At 44.0% G+C, this 19,413-nt stretch overlaps 2 protein-coding genes across 2 annotated transcripts in view; one reads left to right on the top strand and one right to left on the bottom strand.

Moving 5' to 3' along the window:
- Nucleotides 1–19,413, bottom strand: part of snd1 (staphylococcal nuclease and tudor domain containing 1) — a 164,695-nt gene that overhangs the window by 77,627 nt on the left and 67,655 nt on the right.
- On the top strand, nucleotides 7,986–15,432 carry lrrc4.1 (leucine rich repeat containing 4.1). Its single transcript, XM_079334689.1, has one exon. It carries the CDS (start codon nucleotides 9,944–9,946, stop codon nucleotides 12,797–12,799), a length of 2,856 nt encoding a protein of 951 aa, XP_079190815.1. The 5' UTR covers nucleotides 7,986–9,943; the 3' UTR covers nucleotides 12,800–15,432.

A 19,413-nucleotide genomic window follows, 5' to 3' on the forward strand; every position in this document is an offset into this window, starting at 1 on the left:
GAGGCACATCTGAGTGAACACTGAAAAACAAGAGGAAAGGCTTAGGATCAGAAAATGTACGCTGTGATATCCTAAGAATTTAACAACCAGGTCTAACTAAGTCTCGCTTTTATTTAAGCACTATTGCAGCAATGGCTTTTTTTTGGTTGGAAACGTCTCTAAGACTATGTATAAGTTTCTAGTTATTGTCAAACACCGAAGAAGAAAAAAAAAACTTGAGGCCACGGAGACGGAGCTACAGCATGAGGTTTCATGTCAAAAACTATAATTTTCAGCAGGGTGTCAAACAATGAGTGGCAGAAAAGTGAAAGTGGTGAAATCAATGTCTGCCTTGGGAAATTACCACTGTTCATTCATGTGTCAAGCCACTATTATGTGTGTGGGGTGAGGGGTTATTATGGAAAAAATAACCCGGCCACACACCGATAAACACAACGAGGGTGCAAGTGACCTAGACTGACGCCATCAGAGAGGGAAGTGAGAGATATTTTATAGATCCATGCTGCAAACAGGCCACTGCCTATTAATCATCCGAGTGGCTCTCTCTCTCTCTCTCTCTCTCTCTCTGTGAACAATGCCAGTATAACAAGGTACAACAGCATTAAAGAGATCATTGAACTCAAACATTTGGGATGCACCAAATTGACATAATATATATTACAGACGAGAGCTGTTGTGTTGATGTCAGTGAAATGTTAAAAAAAAAAGTGTCTGAAGAATAGCATCGCACTTCATTTAGCCTGTTCCTTTGTTCCTGTGTTACACATATGACTGCATTATACAGGCGCTTTAAAAAAAACAAAAAAACATACTATTCTGAGACTAAAAAGTAAATGAGTTAGATCGAAAAAAAACAAAAACAAACCTTAATGTCTGTAAAATATACAACACCCACACACACAAGCATGTTTGCACACTACAGGGAAAACAGTACGAAAACTGCAGCCACTCGACTTTTTTTTTCTGGGTTTAACTCAGCTAAAGTAAGCAAAAAGTGCAAGCGCCCCAAACAAATCATGCCTGTTCCATGCTGTGCAGATGTGCCAGTAACATACTTGTCATCAGATTGAAAAAAAAACAAGGTCTGCATGCTTACTGTGCATGCATCAACACACACATGCCGGATGTCGACACTCTACCAGTCCCTAATTTCCTTTGCTACCACTGCTCAGGGCAGGCCAAGCGAACCCGTTTTAAATCCCCAAAGCTACGTAGAAGTGCTAACATGCGAAAAGGGATTAAAGGCAAAATACGGCTGTGTCTGCATGTGTGTCTCAGATGTGCCTGCATTAGCAAGATTTCATACAACAGCTAGATGTACAATAAAAGCACTTCTGTGGAGCCGGCTCAGGGCATTTGGTCAGCTTTGGTTAATACTTTCTGTTCCCAATGTTTCCAGGTTGAACGTGTTCTTGATGTAAGACGACGTCCACTGCTAAGTGATGTAGACTTGCCAAACGCATTGAAAGAAAAAATAATGATCACCGTCTAATCAACAAGTATGTGCAAGGTGTACAGTGTTGTTGCCACACCTCTCTGAACTGAGACCACATCCCCCCCCCCTCCTCCCTTGTTGCACCCACACAAACACATGTTGCCATGCGTGGCGGTGCTTTGGAGAACTCAATCGACATCCGAGCCCTCAGCTCTCCTTAGTGACTGTAAGCGGACTGTGTGGGAGGACTGGCTCTGATAGAATGGACTGCTGTGTTATTGACTTCAATTTAGAAAGTGCTGCCTGCTGCTTTTTCCCCCCTTTCCCTTTCATAGTCAGGACCCTGCTGGCCTTTAGCCGCAGCCAACCTCCGGGGGATATCCCTGATTACACTGCTACAGAAAACACATTTAAGCAAGGTCGCAGGGTCTGGAGTTAGGGGAGGGTGGATTGGAGGGGGTACTTTTTCTTTTGACCCATTTTCCATTTCTTTTCTTTTTTTTCGTCCATTATCAAAATTCTTCTTTTTTTCCCCGAGCATTACTCCTTCCCCTTTCACTCTTACTATAGCTGTCAGCAATAATGTCACCTTCCGATAGGTCGTCTGCGTCTCAAGCTGCAGCCCTCCCTACCCTCCTGCATTGTCTGTTACCTGCTTGGTTGGACAGCTGCTGAAGTGTCGTATTGTCGGAGCTGTAGGAACACCAGCGCCGAAGGTTTGACGCCATGCTGGCTGCGCTCAAAGATTAGACACACTTAGCTTGGCTTCTCAAATCCTCGGCATGGGAAAAAAAATATGGAGACAGAGAGGAGGCGGATATTACACAGGAAAAAATAACTGGCTGGGGGGGGGGGATAGAGAGAGAGAGAGAGTCCTATTTGAGGAAAGACACACAAAAAGGAGCTCCAGTGAGCGCACACACATACACACTGGATAAACCTCCTTAAATGTAAAATAGTTTGTTGTTATTTTACTCACATTGGAAGTTGGATAGTTGCTTTAAGATGATAAGTAACAAAGACAGCTGTTAGACATCCAAACTACAAGCATGTTCAGCTTTCTAGCAGGTAAATCACTGAAGTTTTTAATACTGTGTTTGTCCGTACAAATGTATCTGGTGCAACGAAAATAGGCAGAAAAAATTACGATTACCAGCATGCAGGCACAGCAAATCTCCCTTTGCTTGGCTGTCTGTAAATGGGTGTGGCCAGGTGGATTTGAAAGATGGAACGCTGTTTTATTCTTTTCCTTCTGTCCCCGAGTCTGTGCTGTAACAGGACTCGGTAGGGCTAATCCTCCCCAACATGAAGCTTGATGGAGATTCTGGGATTAACAGCTTCATGGGAATAACGCCGTAAAGATGGTTATAGTGGCTGCGATTGTTGGGAGGGGAGAGTATTTGGAGGTCACAACATCGTCGGAGAGGAAAGACAGGTGGCTGCTGGTTATTAGCGGTTTAAGATGCTGTGTTACTGCGGATTTAAATCAGAATCTCAAAAATATTTAAGAAGAAAAGTTTAACGCTTTTTGTATATTAAAATGTTTCATCTAATGGCTTCTAGCAGCAGTCTTTCAATATGCATTTGTATAAAGGCTGCAAAAAAGCTAGTCAACAGAATCAATAGCTTGTATGCACAATTTATCATTGTTTCAACTCTCTTTTTAATTAAACAAAAACAATTAAGTGAACTGAGAAAAGCCCAAGTAATACAACACACCAACGTGGGACTTATGTCACATGCAATATAAAGCAGCAGAGTCGACGACTTACGAGTCAGGAATTTTGTTTTGGCCAAGCCAAGTGAAAGTGGAAAAAAAAGAAAGAGAGGAGGAGGGGTGGATCTGAATGAAGACGGCATCTTTGCTCCTGAGGAGCTTAACGTCGAGAAGATTTAGCTTCTCTCTCTGCTGTGAATTACTATGTTTTTACCTTCGCATTGCTCAGAGAATGAGACATCCATTTCCTATGGCCTGGCAGTTGGCAAGGCAACAATGTGATGAACGCATATAGAAGGATGCTCCGTGAATCCTAATGAGACGAGCTGACCAATGGAGTGGCCGGGGCAAAACATGGGGTGCATTTGCATATGGTGAGAAATTATGCGAGTGTTATACATCACAGGTTCAACGCAATGATTTACTGTAGTATTGTATACCTTGGGGAAAAGCCCTTAAATCGTACTCGTGTTTTAAAAAAAAAAATAATAATCTAATTTCAGAAGCCAAAGTTAAAGCACTCTCATTACAAAATACGCATGAAACATCTCCACCCATCTAGCTATCTTGGCTCAAGCTGATTCAGTGCTAACCTACTTGTATCTTTCTTCTGCTTCCAACTAACACGGAGCTCGGGCTAATCCCTGCTCTGGCAGCCAGTATGAACACGGCTCAACATAATGAAGCCCATTAGTCTGGAGACAATTGCTGCTAGCAAAGCTCAAACACCAAGTAGCACAGGGTGAGAGGAATGGAAGGGGAAAAAAATGGACGTAAAAAATGTTCATCTTCTATTGTATTCCTTTCGTCGCATCGTTTGAGAATGCACACTGTCATACGAAAACATACGCTGAATGAGCGAACACAGTTAAGTTGAGACTGGCCTGCAAATTATAGACCAGAGGAACAGCAGAAAGCAGCAATTTAGAGGAGAGAGACAGGGGCAGGACAGGAGAAGGCGAGTGCAGGGAAAGAGGGGAGTGAAGAGCACAGTAAAGTGAAAAAAAAGAGAAAATAATGTGGAGGGGAGGAAAGAAAGAAAGAAAGAAAGCATTGGACATGCAAGAGAAGGGGAAAAACATTTCAAACAAACTGTTAAAAAACATATAACACCCTAACTGAAGGAGTGTTGATAAAGCGTCCCAGACAATCTAGATTAAATGTTAAACAAGTGTGCAAGCAGAAAATAAATTAGTTGTTCTGACTAAACGAAAATAAACTAAAGTAAGCTATACAGGAGCCACTATGATATACCCTATTTTCTGGTACTGTCCGTCACCACGCTGGCATATGATTAGTGTGTGTGTGTCTGAGTGATGGGAAAAATGATAAACCGTTTATAAAAAAAAAAAAAACCTAGCAAGCAGTATAAGCTGTTATTGGGGCAGTGATAGCAGCGTGTCAGTGTGTTAGTCATAATCTCTCAGGATTAATTCCTGGAAATTGAAATGAAAATGGGGAAACTAAGAGTCGAGTATTATGTCCTCTACCTCAAGGTCAAAGCCAGTGTTTGGGCCGTGTGTGTGTGTGTGTGTGTGTGTGTGTGTGTGTTTGCACATGTCACGGTAAGGTTGCCTAGAAAAGATAGTCGCAGATAACATCGTGCCAGTGTGGGATGCATCACATCGGACATTTCCGGAGACTTGGAGGACACGCATGCACAGTGGGAAAAAAAACATAAATTTGTAGCAGCTCTCAGAGCACAACACAAGCCCAAAAATAGTGCGCTTCTTGTCTCCTTTCGAAAATCACTCTCTCCGTCTCTCCTACGCATACACACAAACACACAGAAAGCCATATGTGGACTGCCTAAGGGGCTGCTGTAAATCCTTGATCCTGGCAATATCAGAGGCAATGACATTATCATTAGATCTATCATTCAACTGTGCATCCCTCAACTCATATTGTCATTGCTGCAATACAATTCTGCAGGCAATCCCTCCCCCTAAATGGAATCACTGACACGCACGCACATGCAAACTCACACACACACACACACATGCTGCTGACCTACATGTGACTGGCCGCAGCCCAGATTCGCCAGCATCCACCTCCGGGGATGGGTTCTGTAGTGTTTGCATATAGACCTCCAACATGTTGGCTGACTGGCCGCACCAAAGTAGGTCGTGTGGTTGCCACTAACTACACCCAGTGCCCTCTTGGCCTGGTGCAGGCGGAGGCTCCATTGCGCCTTGGGGTAGGAAAAGGGAGGGCAGGGGTCCCACAGCAGGGGCATGGGGCTTACACGACAGCATGAAGGTCCCATGTATGTATGTGACAACTCATCAAGGCATCAACGGGTGACAAGTCCAGACAACACTTAGAGCTTAGACAGGTTAGTAATGCAGGGACACAAAAGAAAAGGGCAACTAGGTTAAAGGCTTCTCTGGTTCACTTTTTTATTTTACCAATGTCCAGGATGCCAAATGGGCTGCACACATACCAAGACACCCACATTCAGGACCTTGACAAACCTTGCCATGATCTGATTTTGGCTGACAATCAAGCCATGTTAGCCATTCCAGGCCGAGATCAAAGTGCATCGCAAGGTGTTGACCACATTTGGTCAGTGGAGCATTGCAGAGTTTGGCAGGCCATGACCCAGACTCCATCTCTCAGTAGTGAGAAAGGAGGGTCCACTGAGAGACAAAAATAGAGTGGAAACAGAAAAGACAGGAAAGAGAAGAAATTGACAAGGTAAGGGAGCTGTCCTGGCAGGGACGATCATGTTCGGGGTGAGTGGGTGATTTTAGTTAAAACGTCTGGGATGGACTTTGCGTGGTGGCTAAAACATGACCTGAACTCCTTCTGGGTCACTTCCTCATAAAACCGTGGCACAACAACCAAAAAAGGTTTGGGTCTTCATTATGCAAACTGTTCAAATCAGATTTTCCTAATCAATAGCCACACAGATAACTGCATGCTTACAAACTGTATGCTGTCAGCTCAATAACAGATCAATGCAATGCTGTTTTGAGTAGCAGTTTTGCAGCACATACTGCATTTGTGAAACAACCCTTTTGCATGAATATATCCATGTGTAATCTTGTGTTTGCTGTTGGAGTCGGTGGTGTAGCACACCTTTGAGATCACCCTGTGCGTGGTCAGGGTGCTGGGGGAATCCCTGTGGACAGGGAGAGGAAATAACCTCCTTTCTTAACAAGGAAAATCCCCCCCTATACTCCTGAGGCTGCCACCTCACCGTTACACGTGCTTCATTGAAGCCCATTCGTATTCAACTGCAGGGACGTCAAGGAGAAAGTCTGCGTGTGTATGTGTGTGTATAATATAGGAGTTGGCTCTATACTCCTGTGCCGGTGGGAATAACCTACTGCGCTACAGGCAGTGTGACCTTTACTAGCTGGCGTGCTTTTTTCCTTCCTCTCTCTCTCTCTCTCTCTCTCTCTCTCACACACTTACTCTCTAAGCTCAGACACAAACACACACACCTAGCAGCACTGTCACAGCTAGCTTTACATCCCATCAATTACCCACTGCTTCCTAGTTTAATGGACATGAAGCTTGTACAAATCATGGGAGATCGAGGGGTGATGGGACAGTAGGGTGCGCTTGTTTTGCCTCTTCTCCTGCGGCAGGGAGGGTAAAGCATGTCTTGTTTCCTCCTCTTTCGCCTTCATCAACATGACCTTTATGGCAGTGTGCTTCTTGAAGCGACGGTTTGTGCTCAAATTGAGGGTTAAGGCCTGCCTGTTTAGAGAGCTCTAACTATCTGCAGAGGCACACATGGCCCGAGAGGGGGCGGAGTGTGGAGACAGGACTAAAAAAGTGTGGACAAAGAGCAGAAGATATCCTTCTTCATATGCATCATATACAGCACCTTGTTTTACTGTATTTACTTACATGTACACATTCACAAAATAAACAGATACTTCACTTTTACTCACTTATTTATTCTTCTTTTCTACTTTATTCTTAAATGCACATTTATTTAGGCAACCAACTTACAATCTTAAAACACAAACTCCACTTTTTTGCATTGAAGGAAGACATCAAGATGGCTCAAATCACTAAATATTTAAACACCTTAAAAAAGAAATAAAAAAATGGAGAGGGGATTTGTTGATGTCCAGGGTCAAGCTCCAAATGCAATTGTGGGCTTACAGAAGATGACATATAAAGAGATAGGCAGCCAGGGGAGGTAGAGTGACACATTGACGGGTGAAGAGTGAGCGGAGAAGGAGAGACAGTGAGAAGGGCGAGGGTGTAGTGGGTGGGTGGGTGGGTGGGGGGGGGGGAGAGTTAATGCACAAAACACACTGCATCAAACCAAAGCACTGCTCCGAGCAGGATGCGTCAGCAGTCCATTCATGTTCCTCTTTCCTAAACGAAAGAGTGAGCAAGCAAAGGAACCTAAAGTAAAAGAGAATCTAAGATAATGAAAGAGAGAGCAAAGAAGAAAAAGAGAGAGGGCATCATGAGATGAAGCGAGGGAGCGATAGAGTGAGAGGAACGGTGTCCCATCTGCCTTCCTTTTCCACCAAAGCAATGCTGGAAATCTTTGCCAGACCCGTTGGAATGGCTGGATTATAGCCAGTGAGGATGGGGTTAAAATCTGGTTGCTGTGGGGATGCCACTGTGTCCATCTCTGCCTTTCGCTTGCACAGCCTGTCTATTACCCTAAGCCACGAAAATGTAGAAAGCCACAGAACAAGAGGCTGTGAGCATTAAAAAAAAAAAAAAAAAAAGAGCGCAAAGAACAGCAGGAGAAAACTGGTTTTTGAAGAGGTAGATCTCTAAAAAGGTCTGAGTGCTTTGAGTCTACCCAACTACCTTAGGACACTGCAGAGAGAGCAGGAGGCAGAGAGAGAGAGAGAGAGAGAGAGAGAGAGAGAGAGAGAGAGAGAGAGAGAGAGAGAGAGATTGTGTGTGTGTGTGTGTGTGTGAGAGAGTCACAGAGAGAGAGAGAGAGAGAGAGAGAGAGCGTCAGAGTGAGAGAGCGAGAGCCAGAGAGAGATCCAACCCGGTGCACGCTCTCTCTTTTGCTGCTACAACAGATCCTTTCCACATCGACGCTACTGTTAACGTCACGCCTGTAAGCCGTGCGCTTGCCCGGCAATCGCCTTCCCTATCTTGCTCCTCTCCCCAATCGGACGCTGTATTAGCAAGGGGGTGCTGATCACCAAGAGGAGGGGGAGAGAAGAAAAAAAAAGAAGAAAAAAAAGAACTGGAAAACACGAAGAAAATAAGAAACAAGCCGGAGAGAGGAAGAAAAGACTGCTTTGCCACCCCTCCTTCCTCCAATCCACCTCGATCAACCCAGCTACAACACCCCCACTCCTCCCAGCACCCCCTTCCATCCCCCACCCCGCTCCCTCTGAAGAAATTGACGGATTATTGGGAAGTGCAAGGGAGGCAGGCTGCAGCTGCTTCGGAGTGTGCTTCGCTACTGCTGCTGTGTGCTGCGCAGGGATGGTGTGTGTGCGTTTGCAAATGCTGCCGTCGCCACCGCGGTCGCCGAGGATGGAACGTGTGGCTAGTTAAGGGGAAAGAAGAACCCGATGAAGGAAGTGTGTGTTGCCTAGCCCTTTCAACCCCCCACAGAGGACTCCTGGGGGGAAAGAAATATTAGGACAAATTAAGTGGACACGACGTCACAAAGACGGACGCAAGGAGAAAGAGTGAGAAAAAGGTAAAAAGGGCTGTCAAACTGAGCAACCGACCAACTGATTGACTACTAAAAAGTGAAAAGAGGATTACATAGAGAAAGGGGGGGGGGGTCTGCTTTTTTCTGCCTTGTAAACCTTTCTTCTAAACCACCGCTTACAGAAAGCAAAGTACATTGGGAAGGATTGAGGAATTTTCATTAAACCTCTCTGAATCCAACCTGCATTGACTTCCCTCTATTTGTCTTTTTTTTTTTTCCGTCTGGGCTTTTGTGCACAAAAAAAAAACTGCTCGTGTGATCGTGTGGTCGCCTGTGCTATGGAGACCTGGGTAAGGTGTCTAGCAGGGGGATCAACTGTCGGATTCCAAGGACAAGCGAGAGAAGAGGAGCCGACAGCAAGAAGCGAGCCAGGGAGCACTGCTGCTTTGGGAGCTTGACTGGATTCCTATCTGAAATCTTTTTTTCCTTTTTCTTTCTTTTTTTTCTTCCTATCAGCAAGTGAAGGGAGAACAAAAAAAAACAATCACAAAGGGCCTCCGAACCTTTCTCTTTGGATTTATGGATTTACAAAATAGCTGTCCTTAAGTTCTATGGCATTGATACGTGTTTTGTGAGCAAATATAAAAAGGCTTTCTTTGCTGCTCTTGGGATATACATACAACTGGTGTGAATACCACAGCTCTTTCTGGTTGAAAACAGGAGCGAAGCTATTAAACTCAATTGATGGACCTGTTATAATAACTTGAGGTAGGTGTCTAGTGTTTCAACCCCTCTTTGCATCAATTTGTAACACCCTACCCTTCCTTCGTGTCTTTTAATTGGGTTTTTGTTGCTTAATTCTCACAATGTCTTTCTCATACATACGTTTAAGACAGGTCAGCCCTGCCTCACCCCCTTTTTCTTTATGCCCCTGAGAATAGTTCATGGGAAATAAAGCATTACTTGACTGAGAAAAGGTCAAGCCCCCTTGGCCCTTAGCAAGTACCCAACTATAACCCCTCCCCCATCCCCCACCAAACCAGTCCTCTTTAGTTCCCTTAACCTATTATCTCTGAACCCCTTGACAGTACAAGCTACTTGCTCTATCCCCAAAACCCCTACAAACCACTCCCAAACACCCCCAACCTCCCCCCCAGATGATGCTGAATTATGAACGTGCCACATCATGAGTCTCCTGGGGCGGGTAGCTGTGCATCGTGCCAGGAAAGCCGCCCTGCTTTGTGTAGTCTTCCTGATGGCGCGAGCGTGGAGCAGCGCCTCCCTGGCCTTGGCGGGGGCGGCGGTGTCTCAGGGACCACAGGGCTGTCCACCCCAGTGTTCCTGCAGTAATCAGCAGGGGAAGGTGGTGTGCACCCGTCGTGGCCTCACTCGTGTGCCCCCTGGCATTCCTGCCAACACGCGACACCTCAATCTAATGGAAAACTCCATCGAGGCGGTGCAGGCTGACTCCTTCCGCCACCTGCACCACCTTGAGGTGCTCCAGCTTGGGCGAAATGCCATACGGCAGATTGAGGTGGGCGCGTTCAATGGACTTACCAGTCTCAACACACTGGAGTTGTTTGACAACAGGTTGACAGTAGTGCCCAGTGGGGCCTTTGAGTACTTGTCTAAACTAAGGGAACTGTGGCTGAGGAACAACCCCATTGAAAGTATTCCCTCCTACGCCTTTAACCGGGTGCCCTCACTAATGCGACTGGACCTTGGAGAGTTAAGGAAACTGGAGTACATCTCGGAAGGAGCTTTTGAGGGCCTACAAAACCTCAAGTACCTCAACCTGGGCATGTGCAACATTAAGGGAGATATGCCAAACCTGAGTCCCCTCAAGGGTCTGGAGGAGCTAGAGATCTCTGAAAATCTCTTCCCTGAGATAAAGCCAGGCTCCTTCAAAGGCCTGCGCGCCCTGAAAAAACTTTGGGTTATGAACTCGCAAATTACAGTTATAGAACGAAATGCTTTTGACGACCTTTCTTCATTGGTGGAGCTTAACCTTGCCCATAATAATCTGAGCGCAGTGCCACATGATCTGTTCTCCCCGCTCAGGTATCTGGTGGAGCTCCATCTCCACCATAATCCTTGGAACTGTGGCTGTGAGGCTGTGTGGCTAGCACGCTGGCTAAGGGAGTACATCCCGACTAACTCAACTTGTTGTGGACGCTGTCACTCACCTGCCAGCATGAGAGGTCGACAGCTGGTTGAGGTGGACAGAGGTGAGGGTGCTGCAGTCCAGTGTTCTGCACCTTTCATTGCTGATGCACCAAGGGACTTAAACATCTCTGCAGGGCGAGTGGCTGATCTTCGTTGTCGCACTGCTCCAATGTCTTCAGTTCGATGGCTTCTACCCAATGGGACTATACTGACACATGCCTCAAGTCATCTGAGAATATCTGTCCTCAATGATGGTACCCTGAACTTCTCAAATGTATTGGCAGCAGACACAGGAACCTACACTTGCATGGTGTCCAATGCAGCTGGAAACTCCAACGCCTCAGCCTACCTCAATGTGAGTGCAGCCGAGCTTAATACATCCAACTTAAGTTACTTTACAACAGTGACAGTAGAGGTCTTGGGGCCAACTACTGAGATGCCCAAACCTAAAACCACAACAACTACAGCTTCTGCTGCAGGGGCTGGAGGAGGAGGTGTAGGCCTAGGGACAACAACAACAACTGCCTCCCCTTCAGTCTTTCAGCCAGTGTTTATCTCCACACCAACTGTTTTACTGCAAAGCACCGACAGCCCACCAGGTGCCGCTAAGCCGTCAGTGGCACCAGGTATAAAAGGTGTCACGAGCAAGCCTGGCAAGCCTGGCCCAAGCCTCGATGAAGTGATGAAAACGACGAAGATCATAATAGGTTGCTTTGTTGCAGTAACACTACTGGCTGCTGTCATGCTCATTGCCTTTTACAAATTGAGAAAGCGCCACCAGCAGAGGAGCACAGTGGCAGCTGCACGCACTGTTGAGATTATCCAGGTGGATGAGGAGGACCTTCCACCACCAGCGTCTGCTGCTCAAGAGACAGCTCTCACATTGCCTGAAATCCGGGACCATAACAACATACATAAACTGGACTTTATTAGCCACAAGACTGACTACAGCTTTCACAAACCCAAGGATGAATACAAAACACAGCCAGATTTCACCCTACACAAGCCAAAGGCTGAGTATACCACATACAAGCCAAATATGGATTTTGGTAGCCACAAATTTATCCCAGATTACAGCACTCACAAATCTACACCAGATTTTAGCCTTCATAGACCAAAGCCTGACTATAGCCAATTTAGACAGGACTACAGCACCCACAAACCTAAAGCAGAATATAGTCCATTCAAACCAGACTTTGGAACTCACCCAAAAACTAAACCAGACTACAGCCCGTTCAAACCAGACTACAGTACTCATCCTAGGCAGAAAACAGACTTTAGCCCATTCAAACGAGATTACAGCACCCAACCAAAACCTAAACATGACTACAGCCCATTAAAATCTGACTATAATACACAGCATAAACCTAAGGCTGAATACAGTCCATTCAAGCCTGACTTTGGCACCCACCCAAGACCTAAACCTGATTACAGCCCATTTAAGCCTGATTATAGCACTCAGCCTAAACCCAAAACAGACTACAGTGCCCAGCGATCTAAAACTGACGGTACCTACAAACCCAAGGACCCTTACACCCCCCACAAGACTGCAACTGATTATAGTTCCTTCAAGACTGACTTCAGCCCCCACAAAGCGGATTACAGCGCCTTCAAGTCTGACTTTAGTCCACATGCTCAGAGACCTAAACTGGATTACAGTCCACACAAAATGGACTACAGCCCCCACAAGGTGGACTACAGCACTCTAAAGCCCAAATACAACACCTACAAACCGACTGGTCATGGGGCTAAATGGACAGAGAACAATGTTGGAAACTCTTTGCCTCGAACCTTGCCCAGCACCATTACGGCAATGGCTGAGCCCTTTGTCATAAAAACTCATACGAAGGAGAAGGTACAGGAGACTCAGATTTAAAAATGCCCCCAAAAGGTGCCCCACACTTTCCCTAGGTCCCTAGCTCCAACCCACCCTAGTCCTATGCCCCACTGCGTCATTTCCTCATAAAATCATGCAATAGAATGCACAAAGAAAAAAGGACAGGAACTACTTTTTTTGTACAGAGTGCAAACTTAAAGACTGACAATTTCTTGTTGTACATGCTTATAAATAAATATATATATGGACAAATTGAAACTACCATGGGCTGGTGATAGAGAAACATATATTAAAAAGAAATTGAAACTATTTTCTAACTTGTAACTTCTATTTAAAACAATGAGTTGTTTAAGATGCTGTCTTGACTTTGACAAATGAGGGTAGTGTTGTTTTAAAAAGGGGCATTCTGTGTGATTTTTACACCATGCTACAGAGAATGCAGTGATAAGAAAAAAAAAATATTTATACTGAGAAGACTTTCTTTAACAAAAACCTAAAAAAAGATCAGTGTTGATCTTTACAGGTTTATCTTGTAAAAGCACCAAGAATTTGTACTGTGCCAAATGTTATAAAATGCAATAAAAAGGATTTTTGGAAGAAAAAAGGAAGTATTAGAAAGAGATGTTTTTTCCCCTTTGCTTCTTCTTCTAGCGTGTACTGTAACGAACAGCCAAATGCTTTAGACACTGCAGTAAGATGCTGCAGCTATACTTTAACCCTACATGTGCTGAATGACTCAGGCAGAATGAATCAAAAGCAAAAGTGGATAGTGCTTTCTGAATTCTATAAAAGCCTGCAATTATATTCTGTGTCTATATATGAGATTATGTTCAGATTTTATGTAACACCACCAGTGAGCTTTGTGGTGCTTCATAAAGGTGTGGCTGATAAAAATGAATGACTTCTCTGCATTACTAAGTTCTATGAAAGCACTAAGATGTTTTAAACTATAGCAGTTCTGCAAGGAAACCTAGAAAATGTTGATACAATCCATCCTTTAAATCGTCCTTTAAATGCTCATTCCATAATTATTTTCTGTGATGCAAAGTGCTTGTGTTATTTAGCCCAATTTCTTTATTATAAACTGGTATTATTAATCATGCACCTAATGAGTGAAGAGGGTGATAAATTAAGGTGAAATAATGTTTGGGTGTTTAGACTGTCTTGCACTTTGCGGAAAAAAATGGATCCTCATTTCACTTGTCATAGCATTCCCAGCTGTTGTGCCTCCATCAATCAGTACGGGGGGAGTTTTATGGTGACAAATGCATTCAGGTCTTGCTGTTAACTGTGCATTTTTCATCTTTGACAATATGACCCCTCTCAGACACAATATAGCCTCAGTTCTCTGCCTAACAAAGAAAGATAACATACATGGTGGGTAGAGTACGCGTATGAGACGTGAGTCAGTATGTCTGAAATCACAGGGTGTAGGATTGAAGACCAAGAAAGTTTGTTGAATTGTTTCTCTCTCCTACATATGAACATAACTGGAGATAGTAGCTCAAGCTCACTGGGAGAAAACCAGAGGGGAAAAAAAGACAAAGACAAGTAATGTAAACAAGCCTCGGAGCATATATAAGCACACAAACTGAATAAAATGTTCGGATTGAGCAACATGCGGCTGAGAGATGACAAAGACAATACAATAAAATGACTCCAGGGGAGCAAAATATCAAAGAAAATTATCACCAAAACTAACGTAAAAAAACACTGCCTGCAAAGATGCAGCATTGTACCATCATTTTACTCAGACCTACACAGGCAGGCAAGGCTTTGGCCCTCACTGATGACTACCAGTTTACATAACCAGTAAGAAGTGCTATAAATGGTAAGCTACTTGAATTAGTACCTTTAAGCCAAACTATGAAAAATTAGAAGGTGACAAATCAAAGAGGTAAGAAGTGCAGATTATGGGGCTGCTGAGGAAGGAGAATGAACATATTTCACACGGGTGTCGAGATTTTTCTTTTGCCATTGAGCTGTCTTTACAAGGACATATTGTTATCTGCATCCCGAATTGTGTTTTAAAGTTGTAATTGAATGCCCTTTCATCATTGCTTTACTACAAATCAATATTAGTAACAAAAGCGATGTTGGTCATAAAGACAGATCGAGCCAGAGAGACATATTACAAAGGGTTACATACTAAGGTGTCCCAATTGCAGTAATTGCTTGTTAATGCAAGTCCCTCCATTTAATAAAAAGAGCCATCAAATTAACTAAAATCAACCTACTGCATTTTAGCAATGGGCCTCTCAACTGGTCACCTGTGCAAACATCAGACATTAAATCAACAACAGTTCTCACAATGTGTCCCCTGTCTGTGATTCAGAATGCATTCTTATCAAAGCATACAAGTCTATCTGTAAGAGCCCATGTATGTCTTTTGTGCCAGGTTTGCACAGGGAGGATGGAAACTGCTGCAGAGAGCAGTGGATGTATTTAACATGGTAAAGGGAGTGAAAGCAGAATTATATAAGTATACTACAGATTTAGCGTGCCATATTTTCATGCCAGAAGCCAAATTGTTAAGGGGTAAGCAATTATACTGCAACATCTATTGTACAAATGAAGTTGTGGATGTCTGTGGCATGGCATTCACCTCTCCATATATCATTTCTGCATCTCCACTATCAGCCTCTCCCTGAAGGCAAATTGCCAAAACTGGAGTACTTATTAAAAAAAAGAAAGAAAGAAAGAAAGAAAGTAAACATTTTATGCTGTACTGAATATTTGTCACAATGCTGACTCACACTGCTCAAATCATCCTTTTGTCTCCCACTCCTGTTGTTTACTTCTAATTGTTTTGATATCATATCCATTCAAAGCTTGATTTGCTGTCTCTAAAGTGAAACAGGTGAGGAGAATATTCCAAACGCACTGGTAGCCTCTTGTTTGATTTAAATTGTGAGTGTAAATGGTGTGTGTAAATTGGTTTGATAGATTGTTAGCAGCTGCATGACAAGGTGTAGATACAGTATTGATAAGTAGTTGTGTTATGGCATTCAATTGTAAGATTGGCCATTCTTTCCAGTTTCTTGCATCAGTATGTTATAGCAGGATGACGCTCAATCTACTTCTGTGTTGTGCCATGAGGTCATATATTAGGCTGCTCTGTGCTATAAAAGGCGCTGTCATACTCTCCAGTCAACATGGCTAGAGGGTCATCAATCAGCCAATCAGCTGGCCAGAAACTGAAGGGCCCGTCTCTATGGGAAACACTCCTTCCCCTCCGTCCATTCCTCCTCCACATCATGTCGTCTTTTCTGTCCGTGTGCTTCATTAGTAATCATGGAGTCATTTGAAAGAGGAAGCAAGGCAAGATGCACCTACTTACACACAGCTCACAGAGCCCGGGGATGGAGGGGGAGAGAGAGCATGGGAGGTTTGAGTGAGAGGAGGAAGATGAGAAAGTGATACAGAAATCAACATGTAGGAAGGTATTGGGTTGTAAGAAAAAGTGGGAAATAGGGGACAGAAGTTAAGTGAAAGGATCTAAGATGCAAAGAGCAGATGCCAACGAAACACAAGACGCACACGGAAAATGTGGCAGTGCTGAATAAAGTGGCTTATGGTTACGGAGAATTGGTCCTGAGAGATTAAAAGAACAAAAGGAAGAGGAGAATCAAAAAGTAAAAAAAAAAAGAGAGAGAGAAAGAAGGATGACACATGGTAAAAACACACAAAAGAAACAGATGTAAAAAGTGATTAAAACCCACAATGAGAGAAAAAGAAGAAGAGGAGAAAACAAAGCACAGAGAGCAAGTAAAAGAGAGCAAAGGCTCTTAGGAGAGGCGTAAGCAGAGCAAATGTGATGCAAGAGTGCCAGCTACAGATGGAATGGGGGATATATATCCTGGCCATCATGGCTCCAGCATGATTGGTGAACGGCCTGGACTGCACTATGAGGGTGTGGTGGTGGGGGGGGGGAGGGGAGGATGGAGTGTGATTTTATAGCACAGTGCAGCAGATAAGAAGTGCTGATACCAGTAATGGACTGGACCACTGGGGGTACTTGAGGAAGGGAGACCGGTGAATATGAGGAAAGAGAGGATAGGGGGGATCAAGGGGTCAGTGCAAATGGAACTGTAGGGACGATAACAGTGCAGCCATGTGAGTGTGTGTGTGTGTGTTTCCAATGTGGGGGACACACAAATGAACAGGTTAAAGCCTTTAAACCAGCAGAAAAAAAAGCAAACAATGGATATTCTCTCTCATTCAATTTCAGACATGGACTCATTCTCAACTTTAAAGGCGTCTTGAAACTAAAGTCTTTTCTCTTAATTCGATTTTTTTCGGCTTGCTGCTAAAATCAGGAGCACAGACGGCTGTGTTAAAATTAAATTAAATGACCGAGAGGATTTTCAGACGATTGCTTACTTTTGAAGCAATTTTTTTTTTTTTTTTGTAAAGCTCAGATCTTTATCTGCTAACATTTGTAGAAACATGTCGGACTTTATAATGATTGAGGCAACTCGCACGACTTTGAATCTAAAACATTTGGTTGAACATTGTGCATTCCTGGGAAGGTGATCGCAGGTGCTCTAAGGGGCTAAGTAAGTAACTCAGTACTAAGATAACTTTGGTCAGAGGCGTTTCATAGACTTATAGCACCTTCTGTTCTAAAAACATCTGTAAGTGTTGGTGGTTCATCGTGCCTTCAGCGTTAACTGTCACGTTTTAATGATTCGGGAGAAGTCTGGAAGTCGTGACGAGTGACGCAAACATGCAAATGTTAGAGTACTTTGTTACCCCTGGTTTAAGCTAGCTAGGTCTACGTGCTTCCCAGTGTAAGGGTGGTGTATGGGGTTGGTTTTTTTTGTGTGTGTGAGCACTAGCCAGTGTGCTAGTGGAGCAGACAGGAGGCTATTCTAAGCAGGCCTCGGAGCGTGCTGCCATGTGAGTCAACATGAGTCAGTGCAACAGAGTTGTTTGGTCCTAATGTCAAATAGAGGGACGGGATATAGAGTCGAATGTTCAAACTGTAAATAATATATACACAGAAAGGACATGCTGGTTGTGTCAATATGAAAAGAAGAAATATAAATAAAGATAAAGCAAGGAGACAAAAGGTCTGGCTAGGTGTTGATGCACTGGAGAAAACGGTGAAGGAAGGAATGCAAATAGCCATATTCAGTGACCAGCTGGTGGTTTGATTTGTTGTTACTCAGGTCAATAGAGGCAGTAGAAGAAGAAAAAAAATGTTCATCACAGTATACTGTTGGCAATGAGCCCAGTGCTGTCAAGCCTCTAGTGTCGAATAGGTGCATGCCAACAGATTTTATTGGATATACACTGCAGTCAAACTAACACTAGATTCTGTTGCTAAAATTGAGTGGCAGGTGGGCTGCGGGAGCTATTTTTACCGCGTAGAGGACCACTCGAGTGTGTTACGCCCTGTGAGACAGACTTTATTGCCCTTTCGGTGGGTGAAAAACATCCCTGTATTTTCTTAGCAGCCACCGACGATGAAGCCTTACTTTTATGACCCCCGTCCAGTAGTTGAGGCTGAGGTGTGTGTGTGTAGTAAATCATGTCCACTGAGAGCAGCGAACGGGGAGGGGACTGAGGCATATGTGAGGAGCTGGAGTGTCCAGGTTTTTTTCTGTGCGCACAAGTCACACGAAGACACAGGCAGGCACGCACACACACACACACACACACAAGACAGAATCTTTTAAGCCAATGACCATTCATTTCGCTGCTTTTGTTGAGATTTACGGCTTGGGGAGAAATCATGATCAAAGCCTCACCAAGGTTACTGTGCCGAGGATAGATGTTTTCACTCATAGACAAACGCTACATATTGGTCGTGTATATGCTGTTGTTGCAGCCTTTTAAAATCAAGCACACACATCGAAATGATTGCTGTATCTGGAAGAAGCACCGTTATAAGTTATGACAAGTTAGCTTGACGCGCTGCAATAAGACTCCTTTACTGGCCATCAGTATGCACTCATATCAAAAAGTGAAAGAGTATATCGTTCTAAAAATATCCATTTGTACTGTTTACATATTCCTCGAGCCAGGTTCTGCACAACTCGAAATATTAAAAAAAATAAAATAAGGTAAGGCAACGTATAATAAACCGACCCTCACTTCTTCTGGATTGAACTTTATCATGCATGTCTTATCACCTCGCTAAAGCAAAAGCAGTAAATGTATACTGTCGTAAATTGAGAGTAGTAAAGTGTGAGAGATATCCCCCCCCCCCCTCTGTCATGTAATTTCCCAGAGACATCCAGACATTTACATCCATTCTTGTCATGTTAAGATTCCCCTTCTGAAAAGGTGAGCAGATGTTATTTTCCGGACTATTTTTGTACTTTAGTTTCCATGGCACTCCGGCATGTTACCATGCAAATTCAGAGCCTAAGAAAGACCAGAACAGGCATTTCCGAGCACTGCTCAGCGTGTCTGCGATTTATCTCTTCGAGGATGAGAATGAGCTCATCTGGGTGTAGACATTTTGGTGATTGGAGAGGGGTGAGGTAGGGGTGACAAAATGGCCTCCTGCATTGTACCAGACATTTAAAAACAAGGAAGAGAGTGAAGGAAGGGCAGGGGGAATTAAGCGAGTGTGGGAGTGAGGGCAACACATTACTTTTGACCCCCTGGTTTAGAGATTCAGGGGGTCGCCGTGCCAAACA

Source organism: Symphodus melops (genome assembly GCF_947650265.1).
Source record: "Symphodus melops genome assembly, chromosome: 22".
Taxonomy (NCBI): domain Eukaryota; kingdom Metazoa; phylum Chordata; class Actinopteri; order Labriformes; family Labridae; genus Symphodus; species Symphodus melops.